Below are 25091 nucleotides of genomic sequence, written 5' to 3' on the forward strand. Positions count from 1 at the left end.
TAACAATACACGTAAAAAGAAAGAGAGGGAGGGATACGTAATGTAGTTTTGTCGCTTAACTTCGTTCAATTCCGTTTCGTTTCGTTTCGTTCTTATCCTATCCTACCCCCCCTCTATTTCTTTTTCTCTCCTCATTTATCCTCCCTCTTTTACCCTCTCGTTTTCCCTCGTTCGACAAAGTCTCTCGTGCGTTTTTCCCCTGGACCACCTCCTCTGCTCGTACGTTGATACGCCGCTTTAATTACTGCTACCAAAGGGGTTGAGGGGACAGGAACAGGAGCAAGAGAAGCAGGAGGAACTGGGAAGGTGGGGAGGGGGAGGATAACCAGAGTGAAAAAGAAAAAACGTAGATAACGTTCGTCCACTTTATCTGGATATCTTTAACAGAAACGATCGCTTAAATAGGATCCACTTTCGCGGGACAAAAGGGGCTTTATTACGAGGAGGCTGCTTGCGACAGACGATGAGGAGAGAAGTGAGGAGGGTGGTGAAGGGGTAGGACAACGGGAGGGGTAGGAGGAAATCGTTTCTGGAATCGGGAGACTGGTCGATCGATATATAATCGGACCCCGGTTGAAGAAGAGAAATTCGGAATGTAGGACTCGACAAAATAATAAAAAAAGGGGAGGAAAGGAAAGGGATACGAATGTGGTACATGCCCATCATCACCACAAACATCCCTTAACGAAAATATGTTAACCGATTAGGTTGAAAATGTTGATAAGAATCGCAAACAACGTGTCGTATTTTCGGCAATCATCTCGAGATTTTTTCGGTTTCAAATGGAAGAATTAAAATTGAAAAGAATTGTGATAGGTGGGAACAGGTGATCGTAGTAATAGTAATATACATTAACTGATGAAGTTGAAAATGTTCACAAAAAGTCACAAACATTGCGTCGTCCAGTTTTCGGCATTCATCTCAAGCTTTTTTCGGTATCAAATGGATAAATTAAAATTGAAAAGAATTCTGATAAGTGGGAACAGGTGATCGTAGTAATAGTAATAATAGTAATAGTAATATACGTTAACCGATGAAGTTAAAAATGCTGAAAATAATCGCAAACAACGTGTCGTTCAGTTTTCGGCATTCATCTCAAGCTTTTTTCGGTATCAAATGGAAGAGTTAAAAGTTGAAAAGAATTCTGATTGGTTAGAACAGGTGTGATCATAGTAATAGTAATAGTAAAAAAAGAGAAAATCCGTAAGTTCGGTGTACGCAAGAGGGGGTTGGGGTGGAGGGTAGAAATTCTTCGTGCATGTACGTGCACATCCTAATTTTGTTCGTATTGGTGTCGTTGATCTCTCGCGGTCGTAGAACTGTTCGGTGACCGTCTGGAAATATACGGGGTGAGAAGTATCCTCCAGGTTTCCTCAGCTTCGATCCAGACGACGGGCTACGCAAGCTCTGCTTGCGAAAGGAAGGAACGGAACGGAACGGACGAATAAACGGATGGACAGAAGCAACGGAAGGAAGAAAGCAAGCAAGCTAGCAAGTAAAGAGGGTGTGGGGGGGTGCACGCATGACCCTGAACCCAACCACCGCACACCATCCTGTACAGGGGTGCGAAGCATGGAAAAGGATAGAGAAAGGGAGGAAAGAGAAAGAGAAAGAGAGAGGTAAAGAGAAAAGGACTACGAATAGGAAGAAGAAGGGAAAATTACACGTATACATAGAGAAGCAACACGCACGCACGCGGACGCATACAGATACGTACGCTCTAGGGGTGGATTGGAAGAGAACGAAGAGAGAGAATGAGAGAGAAAGAGAGAGTGGGACTCCGCCGAGGAGAGAGTACAGTCCTCGGGATCAATACTCCCGCGTCTTGCGATCATTCATCTTGCCACGCCCCTCTGCTCACTCCATACACACACACATACACACGCAGGAATATACGTAGACGCATCTACTCTCTCTTTCTTTCTTTCTTTCTTTCTTTTCCTCTTTCCTTTTCTCATAGGACACACAGTAGAATCCTAGCCCTTGGTGGTTTTCTCACACGGTTTCTCTTTCTATTTCTCTGTTTCTGTTTCTCTTTTTGTTTCTCTTTCTCACGCACGTTAGTAGACGATCAGAAGGTAACACGCACGAACATAGAACACTGCCTCTTTCTTCGTCCGCCATCTTCATCCCTACGACTCGGTACACCCCTCGTAGTTTGGCGCCCAATCGTGGCGTGTCCATTACGAATACACAGGAGTTAGGGTATAAGAAAGGAGGAGGAGGAGACAGGAGGGTGGAGGAGGGTTAAGGGTGGGAGAAAAGGGAAAGTCTGAAGGGCAAAAGGAAAGAGATAGAAAGCAAGGGCGTGCGTAATAGAGAACGGCGTAGCTTGCTGGGGTGCAATGGGGGTGGTAGTAATGGTAGTGGTGGTAGTAGTAGTAGTAAGGGTAGTAGTAGGAGGTTAAACTGTTTAACGAACACACTTACCCACACAGACACACTCGTGTGTTCTTACTTTACTCGACGTACTACGATTGCACTTGATTCGTCCTCGTTGTTCCACGTGATTCAAATGAATTTCTAAGACCGTCAGAACAACCCCTTCTACTTTCGAATCTCTTTGCTTGAGAAATAAAACAAAAAAATACAAAAGGAAGAAATAGAATATAGAAAGGGAAGATTCGAAGGATTGGTGGAAGAAAACTGTGACGGGGGGGGGAGCTTGCTTGCGGGGGATGAAGGCGGCTACTTGGCTTGGAAGGGTGGGTTCGAACAGGAACGAGAAAGGGTGGGTGGTGGATGCCCGTTCCAGATAGAAGGACTCCTTCTGCCAATAGGACGAACGGTCGATCATGCCCGACCTGATTGAACGTTCCGATAAAAGAGAGTAGTCTGCAATCTGACGGACGAAAGTCTCTTTCTTTTCAAGATCGATATATTATCTCTTCCGTATTTCTGCTCGGATTCTTCTTCCTCTTCTTCTTCTTCTTTTTCCTCCCCCCTGTTCCCTTTTCTCGCGAGTCCTTCTCCCTTTTTTTCGGTTAAAACGAACCGTGGTGTGCTGATATCTTCAGGTGACTGCTGTCCAAAATCTTGATTTTATTTTATTTTATTTTTTCGATTATTATTATTATTATTATTATTATGGTGCACCTAAGATATCAGATAAACAATTATATCGCAAGATCGGATTTATCGGAAACAATCGTTCGACAAAAATCGATTGAAATCCACAGTGATGATGGTTTTTTAGGATTCCTAAATGAATACATAAAGTTTGCATAATTTTAACCAAGCTTTCAGTTTTAACCAACTGAAATAAAATAACCAGTCAGTTAGTCAGTTAGTCAGTCAGTTGTTCTTGCAACTGCTGCACGGATCCGTTCTTTTCGCAAGCCGCGTGTTGTTTCAGACGCATTCGTAAACAGCGTGACAAGGTAGTAAAAGCTCAGAATAATCGTCAAAGCGTGAATTTTTATTAACGTTTAACGATTTTCACGGTACGGGGAGAGAAAGGGGAGGGTCGGGGGGAGGGGGGAGGGGAGGGGAAACGAGTTCCGCGATCTCTCTTCTAGTCGGTAATATAACTGCACATGCAACTCACGTACGTTTCCACATAAATATCCGTAAGAGTACGGGCGTAAGAAGTGTACTTACTACTCAATTTCTCTCTCTCTCTCTCTCTCTCTCTTTCTCTCTTTTTCTATTTCTATCTTTGTTACTCTTGGCCAATGGAACGCAGAATATTTCTACTATAAACAGGCTCACGTACGTCGTACTTATCGTTTACCGGAACACGCTATACTCGGTACGGAATTACTAATGCGCACCTTTTCTATTCTATTCTATTCTATTCTATTCAAACTAGCTTCGTTTAGTTATTTCTTTTTTTTTTTCTTTTCCTTTTTCATTTTCTTTCTTTTCCAAACCAAAAAAAGGCGTACGAGTGAGTGGGATAAACGAATGGAGGGAAGGAAGGGTAGGTTTGCAAGTGAAGAAAAGTAATAGGAAATTAGATGTAAGAGGGATGTTAGAATCGTGAGAAAAATAAAGTAAAAGAGAGGTAGGAGAACGTGGACGAAGGGATGAGAGGGAAAGAAAAAGTTCATTTTAAGGATCGGAATTATCTATGGTGGTGGTGGTGTTCTATTTCGAATTTAGATCTTTGCCATTTTATGTACAGTTTATCTGTTTTTGTATTCGTATAATATTTATTGAGAATAAGAAATAAAATTGGTAGGGGTAGGTGGGATGGGGATGGGGATGGTTAAGAATAATATTTCGATCGATTATAAATTTTGTTTTGTTTTGTTTGAAATGAGCAGCAATGAAGGCCGAGGGTGGTGGTGGTGGTGGTGGTGTTGTTGGTGATGGTGGTGGTGGCAGAGAGGTCTGGAATGGTTCCGGGGATGAAGCAGAGAAAAACGGTGGACAGATAGAACACATCTACCAACTAGCGAAACTACGTCATCATGCTAATTCTGACACCAGCTTCAGTCGGTGAGTAAACAATGATTTTCAATTATATAAACCGAAAAAAAATATTTATGTCTCACGATTATTATATTATATTATATCATAAGCGGATGCTGTTCACTATTTGCTTTTCTCGTAAATATCCAATACGGAAAAATGAAAGGTGTGGCCGTATAAAAATCTGTGCAAGAAAAGCAATCAATCAGATAATTTATCGCATTATTTTCTTTTTTTCTTGTTAAAAATAATTTGTATGATTCCGTTTCTTTTTTGTACTATCATAGATAACAGACTACTATGTTGATACTGTTTTCTGCGATTTTGTAAAAGAACCAAATATTTTATGTTGCATCATATATACAATTTTACAAAAGTACAAAGCAAAATTCGTATAGGACACAGAATATGTTTTCTAACTCGTTTTAAGTTGCCCTATTTCTTGCGTGTACACCATAAATATCGTCTCTGTAAATACCGTTTAAACAAAAACTGGCCCCCATAAATGTTTCGAATATAGTAAACCCCAATAGCGGCGATGAACAGTTCCTCTTCCTTGCACAAAAATAGAAAAAGAGAATAAGATACATGACTCTTTTTTCTTGCTTTAAGTTCTTCCTAAGTACTATTCGACTTGAACCGTTTCTTCGTTGTCCAAAGTTTCTCGAACTTTAAACTACTTTTCCTTTTTTTTCTCTCTCTCTCTCTATCTTTCCTTTTATTTTATTTTTTTATCATCTCTTGTTTTGTCTTCCTACCTACCTACCTCCCCCTCCTCCACTGTCACGAACCAACGGTTTAACTCCTTTTTCTTTCGAGGATCCTATCGAGTTACAAAATTACCGAGTCCTCCTTTTGCGTAGATAAAAAAAAATGGAAAACAAAACCCAATAGAAAAAGAGAAAGAAAGAGAGAAATAAAAATACGAGATTTCTGTTAGATTTATATTTACAAAGAAGAAGAAGAAAGTATTGCAAAAATAGAAAAATGATAAAAATAAAGGATCGTTTAGGATTAATTATCGAACGACAATTGAATGATGGTGGTGATGGGGATGGGAATGGGGATGGGGATGGGGAGGGTTTGCTTGGAAGGTTTCTTTTCGTTCATCCGATCGGAGTTTTAAACGAATTCGAGTGTAAACCAACCAACTTACGACGAATAGTAGGAGAGGAAGCAATGAACGTAAAAAAGTAAAAGAAAAAATAGAAAAGAAAAGAAAAGAAATAAACTAGCGCACGCACACAGTATTAGTTATCTAGCAGAGGGTGCGGGGTAAGAAGAAGAAGCCAGTTACGAATCGGACGTGGCAGAGAAGAGGCCCCGGCCAAATATACAACAGTGCGTCAGCGTCGCGGCGCGCGGCGTCGCGTCCTCCCCTCTCCCCCCTTCGTCTCTTACCCCTGCACCATCAACCAACTCTGCCGGTCGCCTCGTTTGAGGTCAACGTCATCATCCACCTTTCTCTCTTTTCCTCTTTCCATCTTCTCAAATCTTTTCTTTTCTTTTCTGCCCTCACACGTAATCTCGTCTCTCCTCCGAGTTGAGTTGAGTTGAGTTGAGTTTAGTTGAGTTTTTTTTAACACGTTCCCTGTCAGACTGTTTTTTGGAGACTTCCCGTTCAGGTTTTTACAATTGTATTAATTTTTTTCTGACGTATGCTTTATCAAATGGCTTGAAGGGGCACATGCCCCATGCGGCAGGAAACATCTTAACCCGTTGTTTCTATTTTCTTATCTTTTTTCTTAAGTTTAAACATTTTTTCTTTTCTGTAAATACAACAAAATAAATGGGTAACATAAATAAAATAAATATTTTCGAATAAATTTTCTGTATTCTTTGATATATAGGTTTGAATGATACGCGTACGATTTAGATGTTGCTTAAAAAAAGAAAAAGAAACCAATACCTCGTGTCGTCATATTATCGTAAGTCGTTTTCATTTTCGCAGGTGTCGAGAAGCCTTAAACCGTGTAATTAAAAGCGTCTTTCGTAACCGCACTCTTGGATGGTTTCCTATTACCCTTTCTCGAGTAAGAGAAAGAGTAAGAGAAGAACAAGAACAAGAAGAACCCAATGCATGCGAATTATTTACTCTAATAAGATATAAGATTCTTGATCATTTCTGCACAAGTTATAGGAAACAGGGGCTGAAGGGGGATGAACATATGTATCGTTTTATTCCTTTTAAAGGGTAGGGGTTGCAAAACGACAATTTTAATGAACGATAAGAGAACCCCTTAGGGGAACCGAAATTTTTGGCGCCAGGGTAGATGGGTGGTGGGTGTTTGGGTGCCACTAAAAAGTTTTTTACGAAATACGACGAGGTTCGTCAAGTATTCTGGAATACCGGGACGGTATTCTCTTTCTTTCTTTCTCTCTTTCTTTTCGAGAAGAGCAGCAGCAACAGCAGTAACAGCAAGTCCGGCTGCCGCGACGACGAGCATCGAAGCTGAGACGAAACAAAATACTGCTAAAATTAATCCCGCACCTTAGGTCACGTCTGGTACGAGTCTAGACGACGATAGGAACGCTGAAGACGAAGACGACGAAGACGATGTCCTCGTTGGACGACGAAAATGTCGACGCGTAATCGCCGAAAATGGATCGAAACGCGTGGGCATGGTTATATTAATATATGTGTGTATATGTGTGTGCATATATTTTTAGATAATTTTTATATGCTTTTGTTTCGAACGCATTGAAATATTTCAATATTTCTCTTCGATTATCATTCTCCTATTATTTCGTATCCGAAAAAAACGATTTACTATGAAATTTGTTTTTCGAATAAAAAAAACGAGGTTGCAATGATTTTTCCTCCCTTTTTTTCTTCTGTTTTTACAAATGTTCTATTATTTACACGCGAATGGGAAATGGATACGACGGGGAGGATTACCTAAAACTTGTTATTTCGTCAATTCGTTGGGGAAGAAGGGATCATCGGATAGCAGCAGGTATCTTTCTCTATATTTAAATTTGATGGACAATCGAGGATAAAATAATGATCAACGAAGATGCCAAGAACTTTAACGTATTCCGTTTAAATACCTGACCAAACGAAAATAGAGTTTTCTAAGAAATAAGAAAACTAATTATAAGATTCGTTTTAATGGGAAAGAAGAGAAGGGCAGAATGTATGTGTGTCGGATAAATATCAGATTCACCATAAGAACCTAAAACAGTAGATAGAGTAGGAGGAGGGGGTGGGGGGCTCTAGAATTTATTCAAAATTTTCGTCGAAACAAAAATGTTGTACGAGGATGCAGTCATCTGTTGGAATTCGTCGTGAAACTTTGCGTGTTCGTTCGTCTGATGATAAGACTTGCTGCAACAACTCGTGTCTCGTTCCATACGATTATTTTCTAGCCGAGAACGTAGAGAAAAGTAGTAGAGAGGAGAGGAGAGGTTAGGAGAGGAGAGGATAATGCGAACATTGTTCGGTGTGCACGCAGCTTTCGACCAGATGGCACAATTTTCCGATTGTCATCCTGCTTTTTCATTCGGTATTGCCTAGCTGTTCCCGCTTTCAGCTTATGGGATAGACGACTAAGGGGTGGTTGAGGAGATGGAGTAGGGAGGAGGGAGGAGTATGCAGCCAAACAAATGCGAGGTCAGTGTATCGGATATTCGCAACGCGCGGGTGGGCGAGTGGGCGTTCGGCCGGCCGGGTATTTTCAACGGTGCCCCTTTTGTGTTAAAAAGGAATTTTCATCGTTTTTCCAAACGACCAATCCTGCGTGGTATATATATCGGGCATTTATCGTGTTCGACCAATAACAAAAATCCTCTTTTATTTGGATCGTTTATATAATATAGTAAAACGGAGGCTGGATTGGGGAAAGGTGCCCATTGTTGAATTGAATTGACAATTTGGTTTAGTTTTCAAGTATCTATGATGTATTAAGTATTATCGGGACTTCTATCGTTGTAATCGTCATCTAGGTTCGATGAATAAATTATGAATCGAGGTTGATGATGCATCGGATTGGACGTGACCGTAATCCCCGATTATTTTTTTTCCTTCTCCTTCGTAATTTTTCAGTGCTGCTGCTGCTGCTGCTACTGTTGCAAGTTTCGCGCGTGGCTTAAAGTCATTGCGGTTGTGTTTCCATGGGTGGTAAAAGTGGCAGCAACGGGGACGAAAGGGCAAAGGGGTGACGGGCGACGGGTATCATAAACGTTAGCAATAAACTGGCTCTCTATCGTTCACGAAGTCACGAGCTTAAACTCGGTGTGTTTCTAGCAATAGTTAGGGCAACATGACACGATGCCCGATGGCACCGCTTCGTCGTCGTTGGTTTCGTGCTTTTAAACATCACCATCATCACGCCGATGAATAATAATCGTCTCACCGGCGTTATATTTGCCGATAAACGCAATTATTGCGTACATGCAAATCGAGTACTAGACCCAATAACGATATTTTTCTGACACGGACAGAATAAAAAAGAAAACAGGAAACAATATATATGTATAATACATTAGTTACACGACACCCTGATCACGATGTTAGTGTTTCTTCTTTACGACCACCCTGTCCCCTGATTTTTCCTCGTAATTTTATGAAAACTTATGATCTTAAATGTAATATAAATGAAAAATAAAAAAGAACGAATGAAAAAGGATGGAGAGAGATAGTTGTTGGTTGGTTTGCTGCATAATTTTGTAAGATTTCGTTGAAATCGTTTTACCAAATATGTTCGCGATCCTTTCTTTTCTCTCCTTTTTTTGCTTTTTGTTTTTTTTTTAGCATAAATTCGCATAAATGCAAACGAGGAAACGTTAGAGGATATAAAAAGGAGAGCGTATCGTTTCTCCCATCAAGGAAAGAAAGAAAATTCGAATGCACGGAGCCGGTGCCGGGGCTGGTGCCCCTGTGCCGGTGCCGCACACGAGCCGAACGATCGTTAAACGCTTAACGACTCCGTGCCTTCGTCGTTTCCGGCGGACATTTTAAGCTGAACTCGTATCTCCGTATCGGTGGTACTCCTACTTCGATTTTTTTTTCATTTAAACACTTCCATAGATCTTCGTACGAAGAATAATCCCAAATATATCCGATCATTTCGTGCATTTATTACTGATTTCTTTAAACTATTACATTTACCTCTTTCATGAAAATTTCCTATTAATGGTTCACATAAAATCAAATCAAATAAATGTTTTTATCATATGAACATTTCATTAACTTACTCGAATAAATTGATTGTCGTTTTATACCATTGAATCATATAACATAATGAACGGGGACCGTCCCCCGTTAAACTTAAATCGACTTGACATCAACTTCCATTTAAGTATATAAAGTATAGGGGTCTTGTATCCATCGAAGACAGATCTCCAATTATTTTTTCGGAGAAATTCAAGAGTAATCCCAGAGGTGTTATATTCAGGGGGCAGAGGGCAAGGCACGTGCCCTTTTTCATCCCACTCATGGCCATCTGTTCTTCTCGCATTTTCCCAACCTTCTTTTCCGCCCTAGAATTCGAAATCGTGTTAATATAACTGTAAGAAGAAGAGAAAAACCTATGTTGATTCCGTAGAAAACGTTTGGGTCGCGATGGTTAAACACCATCACCATTTCTCGTTTTATATCTCTCTCTTTCTTTCTCTTTCTCTCTATATCTGCATCTGCCACGGAAAATGGTCATTAGGGAACCCTCTGCTCATTATTACGTCGCGATAATACCGTTTCCTACTTTGAAAACCCAAGCACCAAACCCGAAGAACACCATTGCCGGTTGGCTGGCTGGCGTGAAACAATTGGTCCAACCACCTCACCTCACTTCACCTCACTTCACCTTACCTCTCTCACCTCTGTAGAAAGTTTTAATAATGCGGTCTCCCATCGATTACTCTCTTTCTCTTTCGTACCTGCCACGACCTCATCTCATTGTCCACGTTCTCTGTTGGTCCTTCAGTCCGATGGACCCGATCCTATTTCGGTGGTAGACAGAGAGAGACCCGTTTTACGGTGTCACTCGTAGTTTCACGCCCATTCTAACAACTAAAGCACGAACGGGACTCTCGATATCGCGAAAACTTTGTAAATTAATCATAGGTGTGATGGGGGTTGGGAGAGATTCGTGGGTGGAACCTGAGCAGAGATTAGTAATCCGAATTTAATTTTCGATGGGGATGGGTTATTTTTCGGTTTTCTTTTTTGATTCTACTTTATCTTTTTCATTCTCTTTTCTTTCTATCATCATGTGCCTTTATCGAATCAATTGGAAATAGGAAAATAATCTATCCTATTACTATTTTTTCGCGGTGTTCCGTTTTTGTCCTTAAAGGAAGATTAAATTCGTCTCGAGGCAAAGTAATTCTCGACCCGTTGCAAATCCCTTTCGTTGAAGTTTCGAAGAAGATGTTGCTGAGTGAGTGAGAGACCGTCAGAGGGATGAACAGAGGGTGGTTGGGAAATAGGTGTTAACTTCAGCAATGACGCGTACTATAGAAAGGTATTAAGGGCACATCTTCACGAAACGACTAAGTTCCTGGGCTAAGAGGAAGAGACACGGAAGAAGACGACAGAGGCCTAAGAGTAACAGAAACTGCAACAAGAGAGAGAGAGTGTGTATGTGTGAGAGAGAGAGTGAGACCATCAGCCACGTTCCCGACAGTGGCTGCTGGCAGCCGGCTTTTAGCCCTTCTGCTCTTCGAACTTTCCGCTTTGTCTGTTGGTTTCACTCTCATCATCGTCAGGGCCGTATGATGCCTATAATGAATGCTATCTTTCTTGATACGAACGATAAACCATTCGTTTACCGATAAAATTGGAAAACCGTATGATCCAATGACCCAACCGAACCCCTTACATCGAATCATTTTATTTTATATAGAAAAACATTAGATGAGGACGTTAACTTTGAACCACTCGTTCCCTTTGTACACCTCTTCACCATTATTATTATTATTATAATCATCTAAGATAATTCAATGTGATTTATTATTCGATTTACGTGAGAAAATAAGGGGGAACATACCCGTGATTTAATATTATTTYTTTAGACTTYTTTTTTTTTTTTTTTTTGGCCAGCAGTACATCGATACGAATTCGCGATTTGAAGAGAGAAAGCAAGATGAAGAAGAAGAAGAAGAAGAAGTGGTTAGGGGGCCAGAAGAAAAAGAGAAGGGGGATAAAAAAAAAGGAATAGAAGATAGAGAGTAAACGAGGGATGGGGGGGGAGGGGTTCTAACTGCAGCATTGCATTTTGCATCTCCCTTCTTTCTCCAGGAGCATCGGCATTGCCGGGAATAGTAATCCGTGTGTGCATTTTACGACCCTAACCCTAACCCTAAACTCGCGCGCGCGCACACACACATTTGTAATGCGCCGCAAGTTGCATACGTGTACGTGAAGGGCAGGTGTGTACACTCTCGAAGGGGAAAAACGAGAATCGAACCTATCCGCTAAAAGAGAAAGAGAAAGAGAAAATGAGAGAGAGAGAGAAGTAGCGCGTGCCGCCGTCGACCATCCGGAGGCCAGGTGTGTGTAGCTTTTATATCCATTTTACTCGCGTTTGTTACCCTCGAACCTCTACGACGATTCCGATGCATCCTCTTCGGGTCCCGTTCCTGTTGCCCATTGCTGGCCCGCCCTTTGCCACTAAGGATGAACAAAAATATCTGTATACTTATACGTACCTCTATATTATTATTTCTCTTTTTCTTCTCACAGTTTATCGAATCTGTGGTACGTGTGTATATATGTATTTATGTATGTGTAGACGTTTAGTGTTGCAACAATCATCGTATTCGGGTTAGAAAACTTAAAAAGGAATAACGTGTATCCTAAAATTTTCATTTAAAAATCTTCAACTTTAACTTATTTTCTAATAGATTTGTTTACTATATCGATTTATCCTAAAATCTTTTATTGATAATTATTTGGGATAAAATATTTTCAATTACTATATTTATCTCGAGTTGTATATATAATAGGGTGAGGAAGAGGAGGGGGAGGAGGAGGCATGTTGTGGAAATAAATTTCATTTGGAAGAGTCCGTTTACGAAATGAGTAGAGTAGGTACCACCTGGAATTCCAAAAATCCATCCCCATCCCCAGCTGTCGAGTCTGCCGATCAACAACGAGTCCAAACTTGTCGAGAGGGTTGAAAAGAGAAACTGAAGGGATGAAGATAGAAAAAGAGAGAGAGGGAATCCTAGGGGCTAGACGATGGGCACCATTCCCCTTCACGTCTCTCTTACGTCTCACCACCCCTTTAAGGGCACACGCCCACGCGGAAATGACACCCGCCCCGGAATTTTCTCCGGTAACAATCTTCTTCTCGTCCAAAAAGGGGTAGTGGTTATGGTGGTGATGGTGAATGGGGTGTTTTCGCAACGACGTTTTCTGAATTTCTTCTCATCGACGTTTCTACTTTTCCTAAAGGAATGGAAGATGAATTAAAAAGCATTTAATAGTAATAGTAATAGTAATAGTTGTAGTAAGTATCATCTTAGAATTGTTAAAGACAAGTTTTGAAAACATTTAACGGAGAATACATAAGTGAGAAGAGGAGCAGATGCGCGTCGTCTCGTTTTAAACAAACGGGGATAAGAGAGGGTTGCTCGAAATGTCAAACCATCCTTAGGAACATCCCTTTTTTCACTGGCGATCCTTTTAATCCCTTCGCCAGTTCTCTTCTTTCTCTCTTATTCTTTTTTTTTCTTCCTTCTTTTACCTTTCTTCTCCCCTTTCGCGAACAACGATCGAATAAGAAACGAAAATTCTGTTCACCTTAGTAGTTTTTTCTGTCCCACGAAGAATGCAACACAACACGACACGACACGACACCCTTCGAAGTCGTCGAGGGCCGACATTTTTCAGCGGTTATCTTTTTCCTCAGTGATATTATTCATTGAACAAGACAACGTTAAAATAACTGCAAGCTGGGAGAGGAACCAATGGCGGCGGCAGCGGCCTTTTGACGCCTATTAAACGTGACGATGGTTAAGTGTTCCTTTCTAGACACTTCTTCTTCTTCTTCTTCTTCCATTTTCTACCTTGCAATCGGTTTTCCTATCGTGCCAGTAAACTGCGAGCAACATTTGAAAGGCAGAAGAGAATGAGAGTTATTATTTTAGAGAAACAATGTTAGAGAGATGCATCTAAAATAAAGTAACTAACGAAAGTGACATTTGGATGCAAGACAAAACCGTTCTATGCATCGTCTGCTTTTTCGGATATTTCGGAACACCTTGACTTTTGCATGTTTTAACCTTAAAACTACAAACTGGGCTATATATTTTACCCCAAGGGTTTTTGTTAATCCTAAAAACTGTTCTGATATCAATAATCAAACTTTTAAGTATATGAATTTTTCGGTTTTTTTCATGCCGAAGAGAATGGTGAAGAACAAATTCAATTTTACTAAAGTTTAATCGATGAAGAATCGATTGCAGTTAATTAAAGTACCGAAAAACGATGAAATCTTCATTTAATTTAAGTTTACCTGGGGTGGATATCTACCCCAGTTAGTAGTTCTAGAGTTAATGATCATAAATATCATTATTAACTGTGGTCACTGAAGTACATGGGGAATAGAGAAGGAAAGAAAAAGTTAATGTATGGTGAATGTCCGATATTTAACCGATGAAACGTCTGAAAAGGTCAGTGGGGTATACAAAAGAGTTGGGAACATCGTTGGTTTTTGGTTATTGGTCGTTTGCCGGTTCTGGTAGGTTATGTGGGTTCTTCGGGGAAGACGAAGGAGCGACCAATTATCGTGTTACGACGCGGGGCTCGTGTTAAGCCTGGTAACTGAATATATCTCTCTGGCCAATAGCCGTCAAACGCTCGACAACGATCGAATTTGTTCAGTCAGGCGTGCCACTACTCTTCTCCGTGTCTCTATCCATCTATCTCATTCTTTCTCTTTTGTTTGTTCGTTCGTTCGTTCGGCACCCTGCTGCCAAAATATATCAGTAACCCACCACAGTACACGGGTTCTCAATTTGAACATTACCTCGACCCATCGTCCATTGATTTTTTCATTTTCAAACGACGTGAGACAGTTGTAGAAACCTAATTTTTGTGATGTTTTTTTGTTGTTGTTGTCTAATCACAGATTTTCTGTCAAATATATCTGATCGAGTAATTTAATTTTATCTATGATATTATATAATCTTCATAAATTTGTATCCCCCTTCGGTGTTTAGATAGACAATAATGACCACCTCTAACTAACAACAAGCTGCTGCCGACGACGACCACTTTTTGGCACCGTTCGCGTCAGCGAGATAAAGAATAACTTGAGGAGTGTGTCTTCGTTCGAAACACGCGTCTCGATTTTGCTTAGAAGACTTTGAACCTTAGGTTATTTGAGCAGCTGTCGTTCCCTTTCACGTATGATGCATCTCCTTCATTTCCGATTTTTTTACTTTGGATGTTAAATCGAACGGAAGGATGGGTCAACTTTTCTTCTACAAAAAAAAAAAAAAAAGAAATATCTTGAGATTGTTCAAAATTTTTTTAAGATAATAAATTTGATTGAATAAATATTGAATAAAAGAAAAAAGCACGGAATACGCGTATAGGTTCATTCTTTTCTGATCTTTATAGACTCCTTCGATTCCAGGTGTTCACTAACAAGGAGACCTTACGGTTGTACCCTCACGGATTTTAACGAGCTTCGGTATATTAGTAGTATATCAAAGCTTTAAAAGCTTTTTTCTCAAAATTGGCTTCGCGTTAGGATGAAATACTTGACCACGATAACATCCTACTACTAATATACCAAAGCTCGTTAAAATCTGTGAGGGCACAACCGTAAGGTCTCCTTGTAAGAATATTAAAAGTCAGGTTAGTTTTTTGAGTTCGTTTCATTATCGGGTCAACAGCCGCATAGCAGACATCGTTGGTCAGCACCCAGTGGGCCCAACCGTGGGCCCAAGATGATGAGTAGTACACGGCTCCCTTATGCTGTTGCTGTTGTTGTTGGTGCATTCGACAAAGAAGCATCGTTGTGAGGAAGCATCACCACAACCAATCCAACACCGATGCTGCTGCTGCTGCTGCTGGTGAGCCAGCTTTTGCAACAGTGTTTAAAAAGGGGGCAGCTGCAACTTTGCCAGAGATACAGCTTAGATCGTCATGGCACGAGCCTCTTCCTGACATGTGCTTCCTACGATTTCCCCCAACCACAACCCGTCCCAGACCTTTTTAACATCCTTCTTTTCTTCCCGTCTTATTCTTAGTTCGTCTGAGACAAAAGGAAACCTTCATAGAATGAAATATTTACGATATTAGAATAGAAACTTTCGAGATGACAAATCCAATATGCATCATTTCGTTGTTTCCTCGTCAAATCGCGAAAACAGTTCTGTTGATACAGTTGCAACGAAGACAAACGTTTTCTATTCGGATAGGAAATGAATTTAGGTAGAAGATGAAAAGATTTGTGATTTGTTCTTTCTTTTTTCATCCTTCCGTAACGTTTCATTTAAAATTATGCATCATAATTATCAAAGATTTGATTATATCAATTACGTATAAACGTTTTAGTGGTTTCATAGAATAATGTCAACAGGAAATAGATACTATTGAAACAGTATCTTAACGGTATTAATTTACAAAACGGAATATTAAACAATCATTCCCTCCTCCTCTCCCCATAGAACTCGTACGAGAACGTGTTTCGTTTATTCATAAACGTTAATACCGTTTTCTTTTTTCGGTAAAGAATTTCTAAACGATAAACAATCACGAAGAATTATTAAAACCTATTTGTTCATTGCTAACGTAAATGACAATTAAGTTGTGAATTAACGGAAAATTAAAGTACATATTATTTGTTTCCTCATGTATATATTATCTCGCAGGTAAAATAACACGATTCTCTTCCAGACTTTTCATGAGTGAACATCTGCCTCTGGGGTCTCTTTAAACTCCGACAAAATTAATGTATTTCTTCTTTCGCGACGCAAGATCAAAAGAATGCACCAGTCCCTCTTCTCCTCCCTCCCCCCTACCTTCTCCTCCTTTTCCTTTAAGGTAGCACCGTACCTTTCTCTCGGTTCGATTCGCGTTGTGTTATAGTAGTAGTAGTAGTAGTAGCATCTGCTCTCGATTAAGCGATTTTTCGGCATTGTGCCAAAGCCATACCAACTTCTAAGATTTCTTCCGAAAAGTTCTCTGATCTTTAGAAAAGAATGATCGAAAGCAGGTAGAGTAATCTCTTCTTCTTCTTCTGTTCCCTTTTACCTCAGTTAGCAATCACTTTTATTCCTCTCTATGTTATCCCATACTCCCTCGTTTCTTCTTTTTCTGCTTTCTTTCGATAATATCACCGAAGGTGGCCCAACCAACCAACCAGCAAACCAGCCACGGTGTGGTTTGTGGTAGTGTTAGTTTCCTTTACGCATTTACGTACACAACACTCCTCTAAAAATGAGCCTAAGTTCTCCTCGTCGTATTGCAGCTGACACGCACGTGGCACGTGGCCCATCCATCGGCTGGAGAGACAGACAGACAGACAGACACCGTGCATGTATATATATATATATATGCATCACGTTACATATATACCCCCATGCATACGCATGCATAAGGTATACGTTTTCCTGAGAAGCCACGAGGAAGAAGAACAGACCTGGCTTCTTATTTTCTAGGACTTTCTTGACTCATTGTTGTTTTATTAGGCTTAGTGTTCTTGTTTTTTTTTTTAGTTCGATGACCAATGAAATCAAATTATTTCATTTTATGTTGTTGGTTGCTGTTGTTGATTGACAGAAAAATTCATATTCATTTCATTCGTTTTATTTGAAAGTTTGAAATTATTATTTTTAATCGAACATTGCGAAAAATATGTGACAACTTTATAAACAATTGTTAGTCACAATTCGTATAACGATTAACACGAGTCATATAGAAGGTTTTGTTTTGTATGTTTGATAAAAATTAGATATACGATATATACGCTTACGTGTATATGACGTAAACGGTGGGGAGTATGCCCAAGTAGTACTGGAATAGGAAGATTTTTTTTCATCAGACTCGTCTGATGCTATCATCATCATCCTTCGAGCTTACTATCACCGGAGAGTATTTTTTTTCATCAACGACTAGACACGAGCTAAGCACAAAAGGTCCTGGCATCTGATACCACCACTGGTGGTATCATCAACAACGTAGATTCATCCGGTTAATGCTCAAAACAGTCTCTTTCTCTCTTTTTCTCTCTCTCTCTTTAGGTGCATTCTAAGCATTCCACGTATTTTCTAATCGCATAGTATACGCACTTTATCATCGTCATCTGGAATAATTTATTATTAAACAAATGTTATCGTTGATTAATATTTCAATTCGTTTAAAAATAGAATGAAATTTTCATCGAATTCGGAATTCGAATTTTCATCGTTTCTAAATTTTTCGTCTAAACGTCGTATTAAATTAAAATATTCAAAATCTGGATAGTAATAACAGGGTTCCTTTTTGAAAATAAAATAATAGATAGAGTTCTCTTTAAGGTTTATTATAAAACTATGGTCCTAGCAAAAGCTATTCATCCATTTGTTAAGGGAAACAGCCTTTTCACGCTATCCACGTGGTGATCTCTTTGAAAATGCGAACTACTGTATCTATGCGTGTATATTCTGTATAAGTATTTAGGTTATACATGTTAACCTGTGTGTTTGGTTTGTATAAATTCAGCAGTGATGTTTGAAAGCATCGTCATTCATAGTTATTTTCTATCCATCAACTCTAATGTCGATGTTAATTTTCTAAATACTCTTTGAAATATCGTTGAAAACGATCATCGATTAATGAATAATAATAATGCATCGGATATTATTATCAGAAAATGATCTTCGTTTAAGGGATTACATGGGTTTACACCAGGAAAAAATAGCATATTTTCTATATAAAAAATGGAATTCTTATTCAAACTTTTTATAGTATTTGAGATACATATTTAAAGAACATTTTCTGAATTTTTGGTTGAAAAATATTTTAAACTCAGTTATTGCGACGTCATTTCCGGTGACCCCACCGAAAAAAAAGTGTTTTCGCGTTGACAGCAGAACTTATAAACGGTGGGGGTTTTTCTGTTGAAAAAATAGGGTCTTTTAGTAAATACTTAAAACTAGAAACTGGACGAAGGAAAAAGAAAAAAAATTAAAATTTGGATTTTTGGCAACGTTTTTAGCAAGAACATTCAAATTTCGCTACAATTTGCACCACATTTTGGTTTCTTAAAATTCGATTTTATGAAAAAAACGAAAATCCTTCGTCCAAGTCCTTGTCAATAGTATCACGAAGACGTGTAGCAAATTTCATGAAAATCGGTTAAATAGTTTTCGAAAAATCTTGACAACCGACTTTAGAAAAAGCGTTTTGCGAAAAACGCGTTTAAAGATTTGAGTGGTGGGTATAAGAGCCATTAATGAGGCTCTTTCTTTAAAACTACTACTCCTATCGACTTCAAAATTAAATACAATATTCTAGATGAGTTGTAGAATTGAAAAAAAAAAAAAAAATAAAAACAAAAGAAATTTGTTTGAAAGTTCCAAACCTATGTAACCCCTTAACAAAATGTGTGTTTAGGCAATAGCGAGTTATATTTTTTTTTCCGCGAAGAAGTAAAATATTATGCACATATATAATACACACATACAAAAATATATATAAGTGTATATGTAGTGACTCTTCGAAAGGGATCTTGCAAAGAGAGCACTCGTTTCTCGAAGGCATCGAGCACAGGGGTCGATGGTTATCTGACTTCCTGTTTGTTCGTTCACCCTTCGTACCATTGCGTTAGGACAAGAGACGAAAAAAAAAAGAGAGTAAAAGCAGAAGGAGAAGGAAGAAGAAGAAAGAGGAGAAAGAAGACGAACGGAGGTGGTGGTGATGGTGGTGGTGATGGTGATGGTGATGGTGGAGAGGCAATAAAAGCCCTGCCAAATAAATACAAAAGATAATCGACACCGTGCAGACAGTCATACGGTCGTCGGACCTTTATCCTTCTTTTTTTGCCCCTATCCTGTATCTCTCTCTCTCTCTCTCTCTCTCTTTCTCTTTTTTAATCTTTTTGGGTGTCTTGCTAACAACTGCCGCTATTTCCGGCGAAATCTTTCGAAGAAAAATATATAATCATAAGATATATAATTATTTGTGAAATTATGAACAGAACAATTCTCCAAATATTTTCTTCTCGTTCGTAACTTTTACGTTATTTTTATGATTAATCGAACAGAAAAATTGTGCACAATTCGACTAACTATACACGTGTATGATGGTAGTTTCTTCGTTGTGTAAAATAATAGAGATTTGTTTGTAAGAAAATCATGAAAAGTTCAATGGGGTAAATCGAATTGAAGATAAAGGAAGGTGCAATTTTCGGATGCAGAAAAAAAGAAATAAGAATAAGAAGAGGAGAACGAGCAAGCAAGCAAGCAGTTCGAGGTTCTGCTGCGAAAGGAGGGGGCTAAAAGCGAGGGGTTGGGACTAGGGCACGTGACCGGAAGACGGGGGGCAAAACGGCGCACGCGCCGTCGCCCTCCACCTGGTGCATCACCTGCTGCCCCCTGCTTAAGCCTCTCCTCCTCCTCCTCCTCCTCCTCTTTCTTGCCTTCTCTCTTTTTTTTCTTTCTTACTTACTTTTTCTCGCCCGCCGTGTCTCTTTTCACTCTCCGTTTCTTTTAATTTTTTGTTTTTCTTTCAAATCCTACGACTTAAACAACCAACTTCTTATCTTCTTCTTCTTATTTTTCTTCTTTTTCTCTTTCTATCATTCCGAAAAACACACAACACACACTTGCATTTGGTTTGGTTGATGTGTAGTACATCGCAAAAATCCTTTCGAAGATAAAAAAAAGAAGTATTACTCGAGTATAATCGAAGATAATCTCTTGGTAGCATCAAAGCAGGTATCACCTGTCGTTCTTCTCTCTCTTTCTATCTTCCTACCTTTCTTCTCTTCGATCATTTTCAAAAGAAACATCGGACGACGAATATAAGAAACGAGACATGCGATTTTTTTAATCAGAAATCTTATGTTAGTATTTTGTTATGTGTTATTTTAAATACTCTGACAAGTGTAACGTAAAATACCATAGACCAAGGATTGGTCAAAGTAAATAAGAAGAATGAATTGTAATGAACTTTCCACGAGATTTCAAAGAGCTTTGCACAGATACATACATACATACATCATTGATATTTCAAGGAATCGATTAGAATTTGATCCCTTCTTAAAATTGACCTACTCAATTTTATCAGAAATTATTTTATATCCGTGTTTGCATACTTAATCCAAAAAAATTCATGTCAATAACTAACACACGTGTGTGAGATTAGGCGTAATCGTGTGTAACCCTAAACTGGAGGATAAAATAAACGATTTTAAATTTAGACAATTGTTGAGAAATTTGTTAAAAGGGTTCAAAAGGGATAGTAGAAATAAATGAGGACAGAATACGAATATCTGAGGATGAATCTGAGGGTCCAGGTGATGCATCAAGCGGTGCATCATCGTGGCAACGGTGCACCTCACCTCACCTCACCTCAAAGCTTATCCTCCTGAACGTTCTTTTGTGTTGATCGATGCAAAGGATCATCGGGTGTAGTTTAACAGTTAGCAGCAGCAACAGCAGCAGCAGAAGGTTTGCCTTCGAAAGATCATTGTCCTATTCGCGATACGCTGGTGTTCTGGTCACCCTCCCCACTTCCTCCTCTTTCTCTCGATAACGCTGCCAAAAGTGTTCGCTGCCAAATCGACCTTCCGCAAATAAAAGCCGGCCGATGTAAAAAAAAAAAAGAAAAAAAGAATAAGTAAGAAGAAGAAGAGAAAAAAAGCAGCAGGAGGAGCTTTTATAAATAGATCGTTATTAATAAAAAGCCGAAAAATCTTCTTTCCTTTGCTTTTATCCACGCGCACGCGCGTCTTGATATATTGCTGTTAGTGTGTGAGAGAGACAGAGAGAGAGGGGGGGAGGTATGAGAAAGGGTTGAGAGAGAGAGAGAGAGATAGATAGACTTATATCTAAAGAAACGGCAATGGTGTTGCAAGTCATTGTTTCAAATGATTTCGTTCATCCAGGTGCGGGCCGGTGTTTTTGTTTGACCCCGAGACACCAGCAACTCCATTACTCGTTCCGTGTGTGTAGGAAAAAAATTTACATTCGCCTCGTCTCCTCTCCCTCTATTGTCTCCTCTTCAAATCTTTTTCAACGTTCGATTTATAATAAAAGAGAAAGAGAAAGAGAGAGAGAGAGGTATAACTCGTTGCGTTACGTAATTTCTCGATATAATATATTTATACACACACCTTTGGTATACAAAAAAAAAAAACAAATCATTTGATAAAATAATATATCTTCATTTTTCAGACAACTTGTACTGTTGCCCCAGCCCCAGTCCCTGTTTCTGACCCCTCTTACTTAAATTCAATTTTGATTTTATATTAATTAGGTTCTTTTGTCTTTTTTTGTTACAGGTAAGAGTCACAATCTTATTAGATAACACTCTCTTCTCAAGGTGTGTGTGATTGAATTCGTTACCTCGAAGAAATTCGAACGTGTGAGGAGTAACGATTGGACGGTGAATTGATTAATTAAGAATCGATCGATGCTAAGATTACTATGGTAAAGTTCATAGATGATGATGGGGGTCGTGTTTTAATCTTTATTGTCTCGTATCTAAACGACAAAACCGTTTTACGTCAGACCGTGTTCTTCAATTCATTTGATCGTTGTGATACTTTTTCGGTAAACGATCTAAAACTCATTTGGGAAGCAGACAAGCAAGCCAAGCTAGCAGGCAGGTCATAGACGGTAATTTCAGAATGTTTGTCCGATGACGAAGAGGAGGAGGTGGTGGAGGAGGTGGAGGAGGAGGCAACGTCGACGAACGATCAGGATGGATGAACGTGCGTGCGTCAATATGCGTGGGCGTCTGCGTCATTCAGAACGCATCGACCAGTTTCCTTTCCCTGTTACACCTCTTTCTCTTTCTATCTGTCTCTAAAAAACACATACACACATACATATAACATTTTTCTATAGATATATTAGATACACGACTCTGTTTGATTATTTAGATTTGTGTATATTTGTATATATTTTTCTTTTTTCTATATTTCTATCATTTTCTATCAACTATATTTCACATAGCACATTCTTTCCCTGATTTTATGGGACTATCGTTTTATCTATCCCACTAGATTTTGTTATTACCATACATACAGATATGTATGTAATATGTATACACAAATATTGTGTCTTAAATATCTTTTATAAAACGATCATCATGCTTGTGAAGAGAATCGAGAGCAACATAAGATGAGAAAGAGAGAACGAATGAGTTTATCGTTTAGGGTCGCGCGTGCCGTACATTCGACACCGATGTCCGGTGTGTTCTCTTCACGTTTCTTCTCAATGAATTTGTTATCTAAAAAAAGAAACAGAAAAAAAGGAGGAAGAAGATGAAGATGAACACGATCCGACATTCTTGCGATACTATGAGCCATAGTTCAGTCTTGGGTTAAACTTAAACGTCAGAATACACGTTTCGTTATTATAATAAATTTGATAGAAAATTTGTTGAATTTCAACACATTCGTATTTGTCAACGATTCAATTCAATTTCTTCTTACTGTTACTAAAATAAAAGTATACATATATGTATGGTTGTCCGAAAAGTTTGTGCGAATTTTGCCGAAAAATTGAAACTCAGCGCACTTCAATATTTCGGTTATATATTTATTTATTAAATTATATATATATATATAAAAGAATGTTGCCATAATCTGTTTCAAAAACCTTTAGCAATATTTAAAGGGCAACTCTCCCAAAATTCTGTCAATCCAGAACACTTTTTAGGTTTTCCAGCGAACAAATTTTATGCAACCTACCGAAAATAGTCATGAACTTTCCAGACAACCTAATATATAATATACATATGTATATATACTGGGTGTTTTCAACGTAACCATGTCGTCGTCGTATTCGTCGTCCCTATTGTGAATTCTGATCGAACACTCGCGTAAAGGCGTGCCAACACGCGTGTTGTTCGGCATCGCGTTACTATAGAGGCCAGTCTCGCGAGTCCGCACGGTTCAATGTCGCCAGAAGAAGCAGGCAGTCAACAACAATGTGTAACCGCTAAAAATACTCTCTCCCTTTCCGTTCTCGATCAGCAAACTGCTCGGTTACACACACTCTCCTTAGTACCCTCATTCTAACTCTCTTCAGTTCATATACATTTATAGATATCATTTTGTTCATGTCCATACATTGTATTCTCTTCCGCAATCCAAAGTGTAGTGGGCTTTTTATTTTTTATTATTTATACAAGAAATATTAATAAATCCATGATTGACGTTATTAGGGTTAAACAGATAATATGTGAATCCCATAAATGAATTTAGAATTTACCAAAAGAAGAGAAAGAAATAAAACTGCTCGATCATGTAATGGACGGGGGTTGGAGGGGGAGGATGGTGCAAGATCCCATCTATATAAAATACGTCATTGCGCATACGAAAACGTTTCTCACTCCTCGTTGATAAGGATTATTACCGGACTACGTCAGCGACGTTATCATCGTGTATCTCTTCCCCACGTCCCCGACCTCCCCCCGGCCCTCATCCCCACCTATCCCCACTTCTATTTTATAAAAGCGATTCAGAAAAGTATTCTTGATACGATAGTGTATGTAATATATGTTAGAAAAATATTCCGTTGGCGCCATTGTTATATTACGTAGGTCTTCTGAATAGTATTTCATTCTAACAACGATAGAGTGAAACACACGTGAATCACCACCGGTAAACGCGTAATAGAGAGTAAAGTAGATATAATTCCTATCATAGTTCATTTTATGCATATATTGCATTCTATTCTGCAACTTATATTTCCTATTAATAGTAACGTAGAGTTAGGTTAGGGTAGGGTGCCCCTAACCTAGTAGAATTGGGGTAGATAGTATCCCAACATATTCTCGCGTAAATTTACAAAGGTTACGTTGTTCAATACTTATGCATATACTTAATAAAATAGCGGATCTTTCGAGAGAGAGTGAGAGAGAAGGAAGAAAAAAAAGAAAAAACTAGAAGACCTCCTACGGCAGAAATATGAGGAATGGAATCTTCTTGAGAAAATTCGTGAGTCACATTCGCGATACGTACTTACCGCGAGAAACAAACCGGTTCTTTTTACACCGTGGGAAATTATGATACACGATGAATACGAAATGACATACACAGATAGAGAGAGAGAGAGAGAGAGAGAGAAGGATTATAATACGTCTCTACGAAATATTTTCGAACTTGGTGATCTAGTCGTCAAAGAATCTTCTTCATTTTTCTAGTTTTCGGTATTTCTCTCTCTCTTTCCTTTTTTCTGTTTTATTTCAACTCCTTCGCGCATCTATTTTTTTTATTTATTCCTTTTTTCATTCTCCTGTCCCTCCTCCTCCTCCTCCTCCTCCTCTTCCGTCATCACCTTGTTCTTTTTCGCCATTCTTCTTTCTTTTTTTCATCGAAACGATTTCGTTGCCGGGTAATCCGGGATTTCCGAAAATTAAAGGGACCCGCGACGACGAAGAGAAGAAGAGAGAGAGAGAGAGAGAGAGAGAGTAGCCGTGAGAGAATTTCTCGAGATTATTGTACGGTTTATTCGTGCCGTTCTCTAAACTCACCCCTCACCACCCCCCTTCTCAATCTCTG

At 39.1% G+C, this 25091-nt stretch overlaps 1 protein-coding gene across 3 annotated transcripts in view; it reads left to right on the forward strand.

The window, feature by feature from the left end:
- The window catches only part of LOC106786852 (serine/threonine-protein phosphatase 4 regulatory subunit 1-like), a 131702-nt gene that overhangs the window by 25601 nt on the left and 81010 nt on the right, over window positions 1-25091 (forward strand). For 2 of the 3 annotated variants that reach the window (XM_014748689.1, XM_014748690.1), the window contains one exon: window positions 4269-4443. In XM_014748689.1, the coding sequence (XP_014604175.1) occupies window positions 4269-4443 (175 nt within the window). Of the gene's footprint in view, window positions 1-4268; window positions 4444-25091 lie in introns of those variants that run through there. The other variant, XM_014748692.1, reaches the window with a different exon arrangement.

This window comes from Polistes canadensis, unplaced genomic scaffold (assembly GCF_001313835.1).
Source record: "Polistes canadensis isolate GaletaPanama2010 unplaced genomic scaffold, ASM131383v1 scaffold_85, whole genome shotgun sequence".
Classification (NCBI taxonomy): domain Eukaryota; kingdom Metazoa; phylum Arthropoda; class Insecta; order Hymenoptera; family Vespidae; genus Polistes; species Polistes canadensis.